This window comes from Musa acuminata, chromosome BXJ2-7, assembly GCF_036884655.1.
Source record: "Musa acuminata AAA Group cultivar baxijiao chromosome BXJ2-7, Cavendish_Baxijiao_AAA, whole genome shotgun sequence".
Classification (NCBI taxonomy): domain Eukaryota; kingdom Viridiplantae; phylum Streptophyta; class Magnoliopsida; order Zingiberales; family Musaceae; genus Musa; species Musa acuminata.
Genome location: NC_088344.1, coordinates 11,879,793 through 11,896,191, shown reverse-complemented (window position 1 = coordinate 11,896,191; position 16,399 = coordinate 11,879,793). Strand labels below are relative to the sequence as shown.

The 16,399-nt window shown below is 38.9% G+C and overlaps 3 protein-coding genes across 4 annotated transcripts; 1 reads left to right on the top strand and 2 right to left on the bottom strand.

Moving 5' to 3' along the window:
• Positions 1–317: 317 nt before the first annotated feature.
• On the top strand, positions 318–7,444 carry LOC135617253 (kinesin-like protein KIN-5A). 2 transcript variants are annotated; one of them, XM_065117287.1, is made up of 23 exons: positions 318–595; positions 905–1,085; positions 1,168–1,297; positions 1,385–1,540; positions 1,629–2,102; positions 2,353–2,450; positions 2,530–2,686; positions 2,772–2,841; positions 3,176–3,252; positions 3,389–3,442; positions 3,527–3,607; positions 3,714–3,825; positions 4,110–4,196; positions 4,298–4,473; positions 4,566–4,727; positions 4,845–4,952; positions 5,043–5,201; positions 5,289–5,372; positions 6,078–6,283; positions 6,379–6,480; positions 6,601–6,710; positions 6,797–6,951; positions 7,057–7,444. In XM_065117287.1, exons 2-23 carry the CDS (start codon positions 919–921, stop codon positions 7,267–7,269), a joined length of 3,138 nt encoding a protein of 1,045 aa, XP_064973359.1. In that variant the 5' UTR covers positions 318–595; positions 905–918; the 3' UTR covers positions 7,270–7,444. The 2 variants fall into 2 exon arrangements, with proteins under 2 accessions (XP_064973359.1, XP_064973361.1); XM_065117289.1 differs by lacking the exon at positions 5,043–5,201.
• Positions 7,445–7,641: 197 nt separating this feature from the next.
• LOC135583850 (glycine-rich protein A3-like) lies at positions 7,642–11,581 on the bottom strand. Its single transcript, XM_065117292.1, has 3 exons — positions 11,532–11,581; positions 8,640–8,921; positions 7,642–8,070 (listed from the first exon to the last, which is right to left on the bottom strand). Exons 2-3 carry the CDS (start codon positions 8,896–8,898, stop codon positions 7,841–7,843), a joined length of 489 nt encoding a protein of 162 aa, XP_064973364.1. The 5' UTR covers positions 8,899–8,921; positions 11,532–11,581; the 3' UTR covers positions 7,642–7,840.
• Positions 11,582–12,974: 1,393 nt separating this feature from the next.
• Positions 12,975–16,071, bottom strand: LOC135616291 (protein NETWORKED 2D-like). Its single transcript, XM_065115490.1, has 2 exons — positions 13,336–16,071; positions 12,975–13,242 (listed from the first exon to the last, which is right to left on the bottom strand). Exons 1-2 carry the CDS (start codon positions 16,056–16,058, stop codon positions 13,215–13,217), a joined length of 2,751 nt encoding a protein of 916 aa, XP_064971562.1. The 5' UTR covers positions 16,059–16,071; the 3' UTR covers positions 12,975–13,214.
• Positions 16,072–16,399: the final 328 nt, after the last annotated feature.

Below are 16,399 nucleotides of genomic sequence, written 5' to 3'. Positions count from 1 at the left end.
ACCGGTTTCGCAATACCCATTTGCCTAGAGAGCTTTTAATCCTTTAATTTCCAACAATTAAAAAAAAAAGATACATATATATATATATTTATATATTAAATATGTGGTTGAATAGGTTTGTTGGATTAACTAACTGGAGCGTTAGCTGAACCGGCTTAGTTTTGATAGCACTATGGATAACAGTGTTACGACACCGTTATCTTTCTATGCACCATGTGCAGTCGTATATGGTCGAACCACAAGGTCGGACAACAGTTCTTGACGCCGTCAAAGAACGGTTTCCTCCGACAGATCTATGGAACAGTACAAGTACTGACGGCACGCTTCTTCTTCCTCCCCCTCCACTGCTCTCGCCTTCCTCGCTTCTCTTCTCCCCTTCCCTTATCTCTCTCTCTCGCTAATTACTATCCTCAATTAGATCGATAGCGTTACGGTACACAACCTACAATAATCCGTACCTGATCGAAGAAGAGACGAGGACAAAGAAACGACGGGGAGGCTCTAGCCTCTCGGTCTCTCCTTCCTTGTCCTCGTCGCCGCTTGCTGTTCCTTCGACATTTCTTGCCGTCCCTTGAACGCTCATCCCGGCCTCGAGGTGTTCTTTACTCTTCCCTCCTCCTCGTGCTTGCATTCTGTGATGATTCTTGGGTTTCTTGCTCGAATTTTTGGCTTCTCGAAGTGAAAATGGGTTTTCTTGTTCTAAAAAAATGAAACCTCAAAAGCGTTTTCTTAGAGCTTCTTGATGGATTTCGGATGATCGATTCGGGGATCTTTCCATAAAAAGGAAAAGAGCATGTTCTTTGTTGGTTGATCGAAACAATGTAGAGAATAAGGATCAAGAACTGCGGTTTTCTCGTTTCGGGAATTAATGCTTAGTATCAAGAATTTTCTGCTTTGGATGTAGCGGGTTGTGGGCGAATGGATAGCTCACAGAGGAAAGGGATGATTCCGGTGTCGCCATCCCAGACCCCCAGGTCGACGGAGAAGACGGGGAGAGATCTCCGGTCACTCGAGGGGAACGGGAACCCCAGCAGCAAGTTTGACAGGGAGAAGGGGGTCAATGTTCAAGTCCTACTCAGATGCAGGTAGACAAAGATTTGATTTCTATTGAATTGCGAAATTTGGTCCTCTGGATCTTCTGCTTGGTTGATTTTGGTCGTTGTGCAGACCCTTGAGTGAGGAGGAGATGAGGATGAACACGCCGGTTGTGATATCCTGCAATGAGCACCGGAGAGAAGTTTCAGCCGTTCAGAACATTGCTAACAAGCAAATCGACAGAACCTTCATGTTTGATAAGGTCCTCTCCGAGTTATTTCAGCGACACTCCTTTCCTTCTGTCACCTGTGAGTGGTAAAGTGTCTGTCGGCTTGATGATTAAGTGTAGGTGTTCGGCCCGACATCCAAGCAAAAGGATCTGTTTGATCAAGCTATTTCTCCAATCGTGCATGAGGTCCTTGAGGGCTACAATTGTACGATTTTTGCCTATGGCCAAACCGGCACGGGTAAAACTTACACCATGGAAGGAGGACGAAAGGCCAAGGTGATTTCTCTTCTCCAATGTTGATTAGACCGGGAGGTCCACCTTCCTTCAACTCTGGTTTCTTAGTCAGCTTTTGGCACTGTCGTAGAATGGAGACTTCGCAAGTGATGCCGGAGTCATCCCCAGAGCAGTGAGGCAAATCTTTGACACACTTGAGGCACAGTGTGCTGAATACAGCATGAAAGTCACATTTCTTGAACTGTACAATGAGGAGATAACAGATCTTTTGGCCCAAGATGAATCAAAATTGTCTGACGACAAGTCCAAGAAGCCAATAGCTCTAATGGAAGATGGGAAAGGAGGTGTTTTCGTGAGAGGGCTAGAAGAAGAGGTCGTTTACACCGCCAGTGAAATCTACAAAATTTTGGATAAAGGGTCAACAAAGAGGCGCACTGCAGAGACTCTACTCAACAAGCAAAGCAGTCGATCTCACTCAATATTCTCTATCACAATTCACATCAAGGAATGCACCCCTGAGGGGGAAGAGATGATCAAATGTGGGAAGCTTAATCTCGTGGATCTTGCTGGTTCTGAGAACATTTCCCGATCTGGTGCAAGAGATGTGAGTAAAGTATTTCACATTTCAGGCACTTACAACCCTCTGCTTCTCAGCGTCCTCACCCCTCCCAAAGTAAAAGAAAGAAACATTTGTGTCACTATATGAGGCTACTATCTTAGGGTGAACTGCAGCAATTCCTTTTTTTTCCCTTCAGAAGTTTCCTTTTCTGAAAATCTTTCCATGTGCATGATTCGATGACTGTGGAAATGCTTGCTGCTTCTGGGTATGACTGTCAAAACACGTGCTGCTGCAGGGTAGAGCAAGGGAGGCAGGAGAGATCAACAAAAGTTTGCTAACTCTTGGCCGTGTAATTAATGCTCTCGTCGAGCACTCTGGCCATATTCCATACAGGTGGTCCAGATTAATTTCACCTGATTTGATTTACCTTATCCGTCACATACTAGTGAATCACTGTGTTGTTTGTTTTCAGAGACAGCAAACTGACAAGATTACTAAGAGATTCTCTGGGAGGCAAGACAAAAACCTGCATTATTGCCACCATATCACCTTCCATCTACTGTTTGGAAGAGACCCTGAGCACCTTGGATTATGCACACCGCGCAAAAAATATAAAGAATAAGCCTGAGGTTACCGTAATCTTTAGTTTCTTGTTGATTATCTTATGAGATTCATAAGGACTAAGTGAATACATGCCATTTTGCTGCCGTACAGGTTAATCAAAAGATGTTGAAATCTGCCATGATCAAGGATTTATGTGCAGAAATCGATCGTCTTAAGCAAGGTTTTTCTTTTTTCTTAATTGATTTTTTTTTCCAGTTTCAGGTGTCTTTTCTTTTCATTTTATATTAAAAGAGTCTTAGTTGTTTATAGAATGTGGGCCCCACATCTACAATTATTGTATATGTCCAATTCAATTGAAAAAAATGAAGAAGTATTATAAATTTTATGCTGCTTCATATTTGGGGATGATTTAACTGAATCTCTCGAGTATGAGCAAGTGTCAACATCATGGTATTTTTCACCTAAGAACACTTTTCAGTGTATGGAGTACCAACAAATAGATATTGCTTTGACTATTTTTCGGTTAAGTTTCCGTCCTTTCTATCGTCCTTCAGAGGTATTTGCTGCAAGAGAGAAGCATGGCATTTATATTCCACGGGATCGCTTCTTGATTGAAGAAGCTGAGAAGAAGGTTGGATTGCAAATGTTATCTGATCATCTATATTCTTGTTCTGAGAAAATTCATTATTATCATGCCTTTACAAGATTGCAGAGTCTTTGATCGATTTTTGTGCTCTAAAAAAAATATTCAATTGTTCGCCTTTCAGGCCATGACTGAGAAAATAGAGCGTTTGGAACTTGATTTGGATTCAAAGGATAAGGTTTCTTATTGTATCTTGTAATGTGTTACCTTGTCAAGTAGTTTCTCTATAGAGATCTAATCTGGTGTAATATGCTTTAAGCAGCAACTAATTGGGCTTCAAGAGCTTTATAATTCTCAACAACTGCTAAGTGCAGAGCTAAGTGAGAAACTCAAGAAAACTGCAGTAAGGAAATTTCTGATTTTTGCATTAGATGACTTAAATTTCTTTCAAGATGCTGTTCTTGTCTTCTTTTAATTTATTTTCTATTTGTTTTGTGAACTCGTTGCAGGAAAAACTGGGGGACACTGAGCATGCATTGCTGGACCTAGAAGAAAGATATAAACAGGCAAATATAAAGATAAAAGAAAAGGATTTTTTGATATTTAATCTCCTCAAATCAGGTGAGAAAAATGTAGTTAGTTATATTTCCTCCTGAATGGTTGGCTGCCATTCATTCTAGGATTCTCTCTTTTTGCCTGTAAAGATCAATGTCTTTGCTTGCTCATAAATCTAAGGAGAACTTAATGTGCTATTTGTATAACTTGGTTTCATTTATTTGTCATTACCGTCAACAATTGATTTGACATTATTCACAATTTGTGGATTATCCACCTATTACATAATTTTCTGGTCTGAGAACATTTAGGGCAGAAGCAAATAACTTTGAATGTATACATTCCAACAGAAAAGGTACTTGTTGAGCATGCATACAAGCTTCGGTCAGAGCTAGAAAATGCAACTGCAGATTTATCTGGCTTGTTTTCTAAAATAGGTTTGTACTGCTGCTTTGTTTCTTTTTAGAAGTCGCCTCTTCTTGGACTGCAAAAGATAATTCTGTTGATTTATATCATCATCTTTGCAATTGGGTTGCAGAACGTAAAGATAAGATAGAAGATGGAAATAGGATACTTGTCCAGAAATTCCGATCTCAATTGACTCAGCAGCTGGAAATTTTGCATAAGACTGTCTCAGCTTCTGTGATGCAACAAGAGACCCAACTGAAAGAAGTGGATGAAGACATGCATTTATTTGTCTCGACAAAGACTGAGGTGTATTCATTCTTTCTGTTTTATCTAATCCGGTGCTACTTTATGTGAGAAAGTTAAGCTCATTCTTTTAACTGAATTTTTCCGGGATTCAGGCCACCAAAGAAATCAGAGGGCATGTTGAAAGACTTAAGGCCATGTATGGTTCTGGAATCAGAGCTTTGGATGATTTAGTTGGCGAACTTGACAAAAATTCTCAGTCTACATTTGAGAGATTAAATTCACTAGTGCTATTGCATTCTTCTACGCTTAAGGATGTAAGAACTTACTCGATGTGAACTTCTTTTAAAATTTTTAAAATTTTATATTTTATATGTGAACTTGTTTGTTCAAGTATATTCCACTTTTTCAGTTATTCTTTTCTATCTATTCAGTGGTTTAAAGGAATAGCCTTGGAGGCTGATCAGTTGCTTAATGAACTTCAAGTGAGCCTTTCTAAACAAGAGGATAAGTTATTAGCATTTGCACAACAGCAGCGTGAGGTGAGTTGCTATGCCCTTTAAGAAAGCTGCAAGAATGCGCATCATTCTTGGAATTTGACATGACTGAATTTTTCTTCATTGGAAAAAAAGGGACATCTCAGGACTGTCCAAGCAACAAGGTCTATTTCAAAAATAACTTCAAACTTTTTCCATAGTCTCGATGTTCATGCATCAACGCTAACCAAGATTCTGGAAGAATCACAAACTGTACAAGACAAACGACTCCATGAGCTTGAGAAGAAATTTGAGGCATTTTTCATTCCATATTTTTCACTATTGGTCTGTCCAGAGGAACCATAATTCTCTTGTTATTCATATTTTTTATTATTCCTGCAGGAGTGTGCTGCTAATGAAGAAAAACAACTGCTTGAAAAAGTAGCGGAGATGCTTGCGAGCTCGAGCGCCCGGAAGAAAAAGCTGGTATGGAACACTATATTTCATCAAGAATGTTGATGCTTTCTGCTGTCTATTTTGCTTTGCAAATCGTATACATGTTAGGAAAAGTTTGTGGACGTTTTTGATCCCATCAATGTTACTTGTGGCCAATGGCAACAGTGTGAACTGTAACCCATAGACACCATCGACTTTCTAGTACCACATTAGCTTCGTTATCAGGCAATTCTAGTTATGTATGATATCTTTGCTTTAGGTTTAGTTGAGCCATGGAAAAATCCCAGGTTTAAGCAGGCCATAGTTGGCTTTTGAGGGAAATTAATACTCAACTACTTGTTCTTGGTAGATGATTGATAATAGGATGTCTTGAGTGGATCAGATCTGCAACTTAAAGATTGAAAAGCATGATTAGGTATATGCCAATGTTAATCATTTCAGGGTCTTTCTTTAAACTATGATAAAGTCGCTAACAAATGCCAGTCAATTTCACATTTATTCTTTTAGTTAAAGATGTGAAGGTGTTATGTTGTGAGTTTGCATAATCAGAGGATGAAAGTTGCTCAGAAGTTGTTAGTGTAGGTTTGTTGGTCTCTGAACATTCGACTTGCAAACTTTGTACTTCTTTAGAAATTTGTACTTCTTTAGAAGCTTCATAGTGTACTTTGCTACTCAATCTAGCATTATTCATTAACTTTCTGTTAAAATGAGTCCACATCCGAGCTTCTTGTTCAGGTGCAAGCGGCAGTCAGTAGTCTTCGAGGAACTGCTGCTGAGAGGACAAATAATCTTGAAAAGGAAATGTCAAGCCGTCACAATTTTACCTCTTCTGTGAAAGAACAATGGAAAAATTACGTGGAAAAAACTGAATATCACTATCTTGAGGATATTGCGACCATCGAAAGTGGCAAGCTTAGCCTAGATGAAGGTCTTAAAAGTTGGTAAGAATAGAAAATCATCATGGCAGTGTTGTTACAGCAATGAACTGTCAAATCATTTTTTTTTTAAATGTGATATTCATCTACGATGATTATAGCATGGAAATGGCAAAAGAGGGCTTGCAACAATGGAGAGTTGCTCAAAGTTGCTTGATAGATCTTGATAAAGGGAATGTGGCATCAGTGGATTCAATAGTCAGGTAATTTACGTGAAACATTCTTTGAACTTAACAGTGAATTTTGATCTCAGCAATGACGTTTAGGAAAACTATGGCTGCAAATGTTATGGTATTTTGTTTGTACATTATGGATTGTTGCAGGAGAGGAATGGAAGCCAACCAACTACTCCGTGACAACTTGTCCTCTACTTCCTCTACGACTCTGGAAGACATAGACAGTGCAAAGAAAGATCTCCATTCATCGATCGAATGTATTATTTGTTATTCCATATTGTTTTGGTTAATATTTTACAACTCCAAATCGAAAAAGGTAAAGATAATGCATATGATTTTCCAGGTTCCTTAAAACTCGACCATGATGCACGTGCAAACATTAATCGCATGCTCCTCATCCCGTGCTGTGGGGAGCTAAGAGAGCTGAGGAGTGGACACTACCACAAGATGGTGGAAATCACAGAACACTCAGGAAAGTGCTTCGAAGAGGAATACACGGTAGGTTGCATCGACATCGAATGCAATACATCCCGTCATATGATCTTCTTCTTCTTCTTCTTCTTCTTCTGACTCTCACTGTTTGTTGGCTGGTTAACTGACCAGGTTGACACACCATCTTGTTCCACTCCAAAGAAGCGGTCTATCAATCTTCCAAGCATCAAATCCATCGAGGAGCTGAGGACGCCATCATTCGAACAACTGCTGAAATCATTCTGGGAAGCAGTGTCTGCTTCCAAGGAGGTAAATGGGGATCTGAAACACCTTTCAGAGTCACAGGCCTTGCGAGACGCAAGATTTTCATTAACGGCGAATTAATTAGATTCGATCGGATACGGCAGGGGTTAGTCGGATGTACATAATAATATAATGGCTACTTACTCGGGTCGTAATTGACAGTTCATTCTTTACCTAATTTGTCAAACTTCACTCGACGACCGAGTTGTGTGTACAGAGTCTAAATTACAACAGCGATCATCACCACTTTTTCTTCTTCAATTGATTTTCGAATTTGTAATTCAAACAAACACGAGTGTTATCAGCGTTTCTTCTGAAGCAGCCTGGCTATTATTATGTAAAAAATGTGGGGGAAAAACCTATTTAAACTGTAACGTATACAGTTTAAATAATGTAAGATGCATCCACATTTGGGACATCACAAAAAGAACTTATAGCGTACATAAGGTGAAATATGCCAAATATAATCTTAGAAGCTCTATTATTCAACCAGAAGCCAAACTGAAAGATGTTCGAGTCGTCATCGGAAATAGTCACACTGCAGAGTGACCAAAATTGCCATGTTTGAACATCGGAAAGATGTTCAAGTCGTCATCGGAAATATAAGAGAGCTTCTTACCGGAGTCAGGCTCAGCTGAGAGAACACACACGATCACTTCCACTTCTTGAACTTTCCCCCATGCTTGCCATGCTTGTGCTTCCCGAACTTGCCATGTTTGAACTTGCCATGGTGCTTGAACTTGCCATGGTGGCCAGGCATATGCCCAGCATAGGCCCCATGGCCAGCCTGATGGGAACCATGGGCCATATGGTGCACCCCGTAAGCAGCTGCAGCGGCTGCGGCGCCACCAGCTAACATTGCCCCCATATGAGATCCATGCCCTGTCAGTAGTTGACGGACAAGAGAATAAACAGAACATCATTACTCATACTGTTCTCGACAAACTACGCTGGATACAACAAAGGCCGTACTACTTGGCGTGTAATCTAAAATTCATCAGTGACATTCACTTGTTCATGAGGAGAATTTGCTTTATAGTATCAAATTCCAAAACATGAAAAGAAACCAACAGGAAATATACCAATTGAAATTTAGTTATGTTAGAAAAAAAAAAAAAAGCTTTGATGGACGCCATTAACAAGTAAAAGCAACATATGCGACAAGAACATAACACCAGTTTTCCTCTAGTCAATTGCTTTTTAAAACAGCAGGTCAAAGATCCAGTTATTGTACAAGGATCAGTAAGTAAAATGATTCTCATGGGTATCTTTGAGCTGATATCAATTAACGATGAATAATGAACGGAGCATAGCTTAACATTTTTGGTGACGATCCATACCTTACAAGGATCAGCAAGTAAAATGATTATCATGGGTACCTTTGAGCTTATATCAATTAACGATGAATACTGAACGGAGCATAGCTTAACATTTTTGGTGATGATCCATACCTTGATGTGGGGGAGCAGATGATCCAGGATATCCTGCTGGTGGGTATGCAGCAGGAGGGTATCCCTGTGGAGGGTATCCCTGTGGAGGGTACCCTTGTTGTGGATATGCCCCAGGTGCTGGGGGATAAGCTTGTGGTGGATATGCCCCAGGTGCGGGAGGGTACCCTGCTGGAGGATAATATCCAGAATGTCCATGTCCATGTCCATGTAATCCTTTGTCGCTGCCGTCTTTATCATGCTTGTCCTTTCCACCTCCCATTTTCTTTTTTGAAATGGCTGATGCTATGGAAAAGTAAAAAAAAAAAAAAAAAGGGTTGGACAGTTTGATGCAATGATATATACTAAATAAAAATCCACCTGCAATTGTGAAGGATTCATTTTCCTAGAACATTATCTGTCCTTCATCGGGTGCAATGACATGCACAGTTCCTGCAGTAAATTGAACAAGATACCAAATTGATATCAAGTAACATGTCGCATCTCCACCTAGCACTTTGGTCTTCTACTGGTGCACTGTCCCCTTTCAGACCCCTCAATGGTGAGAGCGTAATTAATGATCAGGCCACCCCTTTAATTTTGAAATTCTATTCACCATCCAGCATGTAATTAACAATGAGATTTTGCCATCAATAAATATTTTCCTATGCCCTATGTCTCACCCTACTCTGCCATGACACAAGTGCAACAGCAAAAATATTGCCATAGCCATATCCCAAAAATTTCACTTCAATGGGGATGTCATAACACAAGGTGGTAATAAAGTACAGTTTACTAGAATAATGTTTGAATTTCACATGATTTCTTATTATTAGTAATAATTACTTACTTGGTATAATTTCATATACGTCATTTCTTTAAATTTTCTCTAAGCTGGAACATTCATCATCCCATTCACGCATCTTTTTTATTTCAACTATTTTCTCCACCAATTAAATAAAGAAATCCCAACAACATTTCCGTGTCCCCAGACAAGCCTGGTTCCCTTATGGGAAAAAGATGAAAATGGTGTATCTATGTGATTGAGTACCTGAGCCAACAGATGTTCCACTCTAATAGTTGACATGACCGTTGTCATTGCCAAAACTGGCTCAATTCAACCAATAGAGCTGTGAGAAACACCATTTACAAGCATCTTCCAAAACAATCAGAAGATTTTTTAAGGAATCTGAATTTATCAAGCTTAGGCACAACTCAAGAACCACCACTAATTCGCAAGTGAACAATTTGGGTGAAATATAGATTACAAGTAGAATCATAGCTACACTACCAACGATGATAGCCAGCTTAGATCAAACCTAAGTTGACCACACAGAGCTCCACCAGGATCACAATCAGGTATAATCCTCAATGACACTCCAACACATGTAAAATTTAGATCAATGTCAAGTTTTTTACAAAAATTCCAAACCAGAAACAATTCCACAGCCTTAGTCCTGTTTCAACCATTATTTGCTTATACCTAACCTTGATGTATAGACTAGGAACTTTGAAAAGGTAACTAGGAAAGAAGGAAACCTTTGCAGTTCTCCTAAACGTCATATGCTAACATTGAAATCACAGAAAGTAAGCATCACCAAAAGGAATAACTCTGTCCCTGTTTTCAATGCAGATATTGAAGAAAAAAACTCTTTAACTTATGAACAAATGAGAATTCCCTAAGCAATCTCATGCAACAGAAAGTATATCTTTATGGAATACACATTCAGATCCCCGAATATTATATTCTATAATCTTAATCATATTCATAGTCATCGAGCTGAATCACTTAGTAAGTTTTTCATCCAAGGATTGTGTCCGTTCCCTCTTTCATGTCAACTAGCCTCTCAAAATCGCTTTTGAAGGAGGAAAAAAAGGGTTATAGAGGGAGGAAGAAAAGAAATTACACGTGACTACACCACTTTGAACACAAACCAACCAATCCCAACCATCACAAATCCCTAATATGATAATTCAACAAATTGATAGACCAAGAAGAAAACCTGGGGATTCACCCTCTACAATTATTTGCTAAATTTATCAATATGTTTCACTCCAAGATCCCAAAACTCTCTCATTTTTTGCATGAAAACCAATCACAAAACCCCAAAAAAGATTGAGGAAAAAGAAGGAAACAAGTAAGGAAAGAAAGAGACCTTCATACTTCTCCTAACATAATATATATATATTAACATTGAAATCAAAGGAGCTGGTCCCGTCCTCGCTTCTGATACATGTATTGAAGAAAAGAATATTTTTAAGGTGTGTACAATTGAGAATTCTCTCATAGATCTCATGTGACTGACAGCATATCCTCACGGAATACACATCTAAGTTCCAACTATATTCTACAACCTAACGAAATTCATAATCATCGAGCTGAATCACAAAGTCTTTCATACAAGGATTGTGTCCATTCCCTCTTTCATCTCAGATCCCCATCAACCATATTCCACAATCTTAATTCTACTCGCAGTCATCGATCCGAATTGCTAAAGTCTTTCATCCAAGAATTTTGCCAATTCCCCGTTTCCTCACCTTCTCCACCGAGAGAAAGGAGGAAAAAAGGGTTAGCATCTCAGCACCGATACAGACACAGACAAAGGGAGGAAGAAAGGAAATTAAACGCGCTCATCGCCACCTTAACCATAAACCAACCCGTCTCACCCATCACAAGGTTCAAGAAATTGATAGACGAAGAACAGAACCAGGGATTACCAACATATCTCACACCAAGATCCCCAAACTCCTCATTTCGTGCATGAAAACCAGTCACACAACCCCAAAAGAAATCAAGAAAAAACATGGCCGTATGCAGATCGAAGACCACGACGTACAATCCGATGATAGAGAATACTTCCCATAGATCACGAGCGCAATCCAAAGAAAACGGAAGAGGAGGAGGAAGCGTCTCACCGAGAGTTGAGGGCGAAGAGATCGTGAGCTTGAGACGAGAACGGTGACTCTCTCCGCCCTCATTTATAACTCTTCGAACTGATTTTTTAGTTTTTCTTTAGATACCTCGAGACGAGACCCCAAACGTACCGGCCATCGAGTTAACGGTGGGTCCCAGTTATCTGTGTCCACGTGTAAACGTGCTGCGGACGCTGTCAAGCGACGCGTGATTCTAGCTGGTACCTCCAGAATTGTTGACTTCGGAACGGTTGAGTGCCTCTTCCGATTCGCTAAGAAATGCATTAATATCTCATAATAATAATAATAATAATAATAATAATAATAATAATAATAATAATAATAATAATAATAATAATAATAATTTTAGAACAAATGGGCGCGAAGATCGCTGTGCGCTTTTGACCCCACGAAAAATTAATTATATTTTTATCGTATTATTAAAGGGAAAGAGTTTAACCGAAAAAATAGATTCTGAAAAAAGGAATACCGAGAAATAGAATAATAATAATAATAATAATAATAATAATAGTCATATTAGAAAAAAAAAGAAGTAATTTAAAATGAAAAAATTGAGGTTCCTAACTTTATTGTTCTTTTTTTGTTTGGGTTTTGGCAGAATGCCATTTACATATACAATAGAAAATAAATTAGGAATAAGAATAAACATTTAGAGAGAAGATTTTTATTTCTAGTGTCACATTTTACAACAAATTTTATTTTAATTTTTATTATGAATCATATATTTTAGCTCGACAGAAATAAATATCCACACGCTTTTATCTTTTTGTATCTTTGTGTGCCCATCAAGATCTTCCAATTCAGTGTTTCTGTGAACTCGGCGTCTGATCGACGCAGAGAATATATATCAAAAGGGACCGATGGTAAAATGATGCAGACTTGCATTAACTCCAAAATAAATGCAAAAATTGTTGGGACGGCCTCTAATCCAATAATATTTGGAAGAAAGATATATCGGAAGATCTTAAAACTTAATCACATGATTAAATGTTACTGTTGCAAAAGAGTTATGTTGTGATGCATAAACACACAAACTTGATCACTTCACGCAATCTTTGTAAAAGGAAAATAAAGAACAGATACACATATGCATTGCATCCGATTGCACCTACAGCTCTCGTGCATAACTGCACATGAAGACTAGATTATAAACGTATGCATGTTTCTTTACTATCTCTTTAATGCCATCTTTTCAGAATCATCGAACCAAGACTGATTGATATGCATCAATTCCAATTGCAACTGGGAAATACAATAGTGAATGCTACTATGGATAATATTATGACATTACAGAGCATTTCAACACGAGGATTTTTGGTCCCAGCATGGACAATAACAACATGGAAAGAAAAGAATAGCTTCTGACTTCTCCTGGAAGGAAAAGGGGAGAAAAATCCAGGCTTTGAACAATAAATGCAGGTGGGGTTTTTTCTTTTCAAAGAATGAATAGCATCTTGATTACACGGTTATAGAAGTCAATCCCACAACTTTCACCAGTGTAAAAAATTAAAATAAAAGAATAGATACAAAGATGAGACAAAGCACACAGATGGGTCAATATAAAATCGAGACAAATTGAAGGAATCCATATAAAAAGAGAAGAGAAAAATAAGAAAAGAAGGCCTTCCACATCATGATGGGATTGAAGTTGCTTTGTTGGAGCTACTACTCAGGCTGAGAAAACCGTTTTGACCTGTTCAAAGTAATTCCACAAATTTATACAATGAAAACTAGTCTAATATTTTGTAGTTACTTAAAATTTTTGAAGTACCCATCATCGACTTACCGATGCCCAGCCCGAAGCTTGCTGTTTTGTCTCTGAAACATAGGTTGGATGCGTGCAAATAAAGATGGTTTCTTAGGCTTGGCACCAAAAAGGAAGACCCGCAATGGCACATTGGTCCTCTTTGGAGAATTTTCCAAGTGATCGGTTGGGCGGCTTTTTGGTACAAATGGCTCACGTAGTTCGGACAGCTGCTGCTCGATTTCTAGTTGAAGTCTCCTGATGTAATCGATTCCCATCTGCAATTCACTAGCGGCTTTATTGTTCTCCTGTTTCATGTTCATCACCTCACCATGAAACCCTGCAGCTTGACAAGGAGTGAGCAGCACTTCTCCAGGTTCTAATTCTGTGTTGACGGCACCAGAGATCTTCTCTTGCATGTAGCAAAGAGATGAGATCCTACCATGCAGCTCTGCTCTTAATAGTGTGGATTGTTCCAACCATACCTGTAGTTCAGTTTTCAATTCTCTCAGTCTTGTGGTTAAAAGTGCTGATTCAGGTTCCCCAGCTCGATCACTAGCAGCACCACCATTGCCCTCCAGTGTCTTGTTGTCCTTCGGCTTACTGATATCAGCTTGTAGGTCTTTGAACTTTGCTCTGAAGTCTTGTATGAAATGGAATGATGTGCTAAACCTTAGCCAGAATTCTAAATTTCCATCAAGCAAAGCATCAATATCTCTTCTAAATTTTTCTCCGATGGGTGAAATGCTCGTTGGCTCATCGATACAATTTGCATTAGTGCCTTGTGCAAGGGGACTTGTTATTTCTGTATACTCAACACACGAATCTTGTTTGGTAGAGGATGCATTTAGATCTTTGGGCATCTCAGGATCTCGAGTAGGATTCTCTGTGACCATTGGAGAGTTGGATATGCCTTCAAGCTTGTGTTGACCATGCCAAAAGCCTTCAACAGAAGGTGCATCTAGCGTGACACTAGAACTCATTTTTAGAGAGGCCAACCATTGTCTCAACAGTCGTATCTCCTCATCTTTGATTGCAATGGCATTCTTCAGTTCCCCTGTCAAAGCCATCGTCCTTTGAAGATACTGATTTTTGTTCAGTACTTCTTCAGAGAGCCTTCTCTTTGTCTCTTTGTAATTTTGCAAGAGTGACGTGTACTCAGCTAGTAGAATCTTTTCTCTACCTTCTAAACCACTTAAAATTATTTGCTGAAACTTAAGAGCTTGCTCTTCTCCGTCAGGCAAAATTTGTTCATTGTTATTTAGACGAATGCTAAGATCTGCTTGTGATGAAACTTTCTTCGCCAGTTCATTTCTTTTTATCAAGTCCTCATTCCTTCCTGAAGCACTCTTGAGTCCAGAATCTGCCTCAGTCTGGGAAAGATCTTTTAGGAAATGACCAAGTTCCTGAGTTGTATGAATCTCTTCTTCCAAACCTTTCTTCATCTCATGGATTTCATTTACCTTTTTATCCTGACACTCTCTCTGTGGTTCAGTGCTAGATTTTGAAACTTCTTTCTCTACTATACAATCATCTTCTGGATGCTCATGAGACTGCAGCTTATCTGAAAAACCTTTGATGCTGCAACATGCTGCAGCCAAGTTTTCATGGAAAACTATTTCTTCGTCTTGGACAATTTTCTCAATTGCCTGAACTCTGCTTAACTCCTCTTCAGCTTCCTTCAGTCTTTTAGACAATGCATTTGAGTCATTGATCAGAACATTTTTCTCCTCTTCCAATTTCAGAAGACATTCATCGAGTTCATTGTTTTCCGAAGTCAATTGATTTATTTGTACTGCCTGTGATGAAACAGTGACTTCCAACGTAATTACTTTATTTACAAGCTCATTAATCTTTTCCGCCATTTCAGACACAGAACTTTCAGTATTCATTTCAAAATGAGTCCTAATTTTCTCACATATGGACTGTAACTCGAGCCTTGCCTTGTTTAGAGCATAATCATCTCCCTCCATTTTTTCAGCAGTGAAGCCCATCTGTGTGTTTTCACCAGACATGTCTGCATTTACCATTTCTGATTGACAATACTCACCTTTGAAAATTTTCAACTTTTTGCCAGCGATCTTAATTCTTTCAGACTCTACTTTTGCTTGTTCCAAAGATTTCTTTCGTTGTTCCTGCAAGTTAACTATGGCATCCTCACAAGATTTAAGAGCTGTCTCTGTCATCAAGGCGTGTGCCTCGTTGTCCCCAATGACTGCACTAGTGCTAAACTCATCTTGCAAGCTACAAGCTTTTTCTTGCATCTCCACTATTTGCTTTTCAATCTCCCAATACTTGACTATCCCACTCTCATATGAGCTCTTGATGAATTCTTTCTCAGTCTGCAGAACCAGTATTCCTTTCTGGAGCTTATTTAACTCTTCTTGAGCCTGTTCGTTATTGAACTGAGGTGCATTACCCTTCTTCTGTTTCCTCCTTATAGACGATTCATTTTCTCTTCTTTTGTTCATCAATACCTCCACTGTTGGCTTGTTAATTTTACTAGGATCAATCGGGGTAATTGCTTTAGGCAAACTATCCTCCTCCTCCTCTAGCATGGCATACTGAACTTGTTCAGGAAAAGCAGTTGCTATGGTGTGGTTGGCCTTGTGTAGTTCTCCTGATATGTGGTCATATCTTTCAGCCAATGCTCTGTAAGCCCTGTAGGCATCTTCCACAAAGTTTATCAACTCTGGTCTCCTTTTGAAGTACAACTCTGCCCTCTTGGCAAAGGAGTCAGCATCTGTATCAATGAGCTTGAGCATTCGTTTCACTACATCCTCCATCTCTGTAATTAAAGGTAAATATTATTTGTAAGTAAACCATGCAACACGATGATGAATTGCACACATTTTTCTCACTAGAAACCTGCATGAACAATCACACTGTTTGTAATGGAAATGTTCTACAGTATAAGTTTAGAAAGTCCTAGAGGATTCTGAATCACATAATTAAGATATTTTATAATTTTATAATTAAAAAAAATTAATATCAAATTACTATCAAATCAATTAGTATTATATTAAAAAATAAGTCTTACCTCTTTGTAGGTCTTCCTCTACCTCTCCTCATACCACTAGCATTAATTATCTTACCTATTCTGACT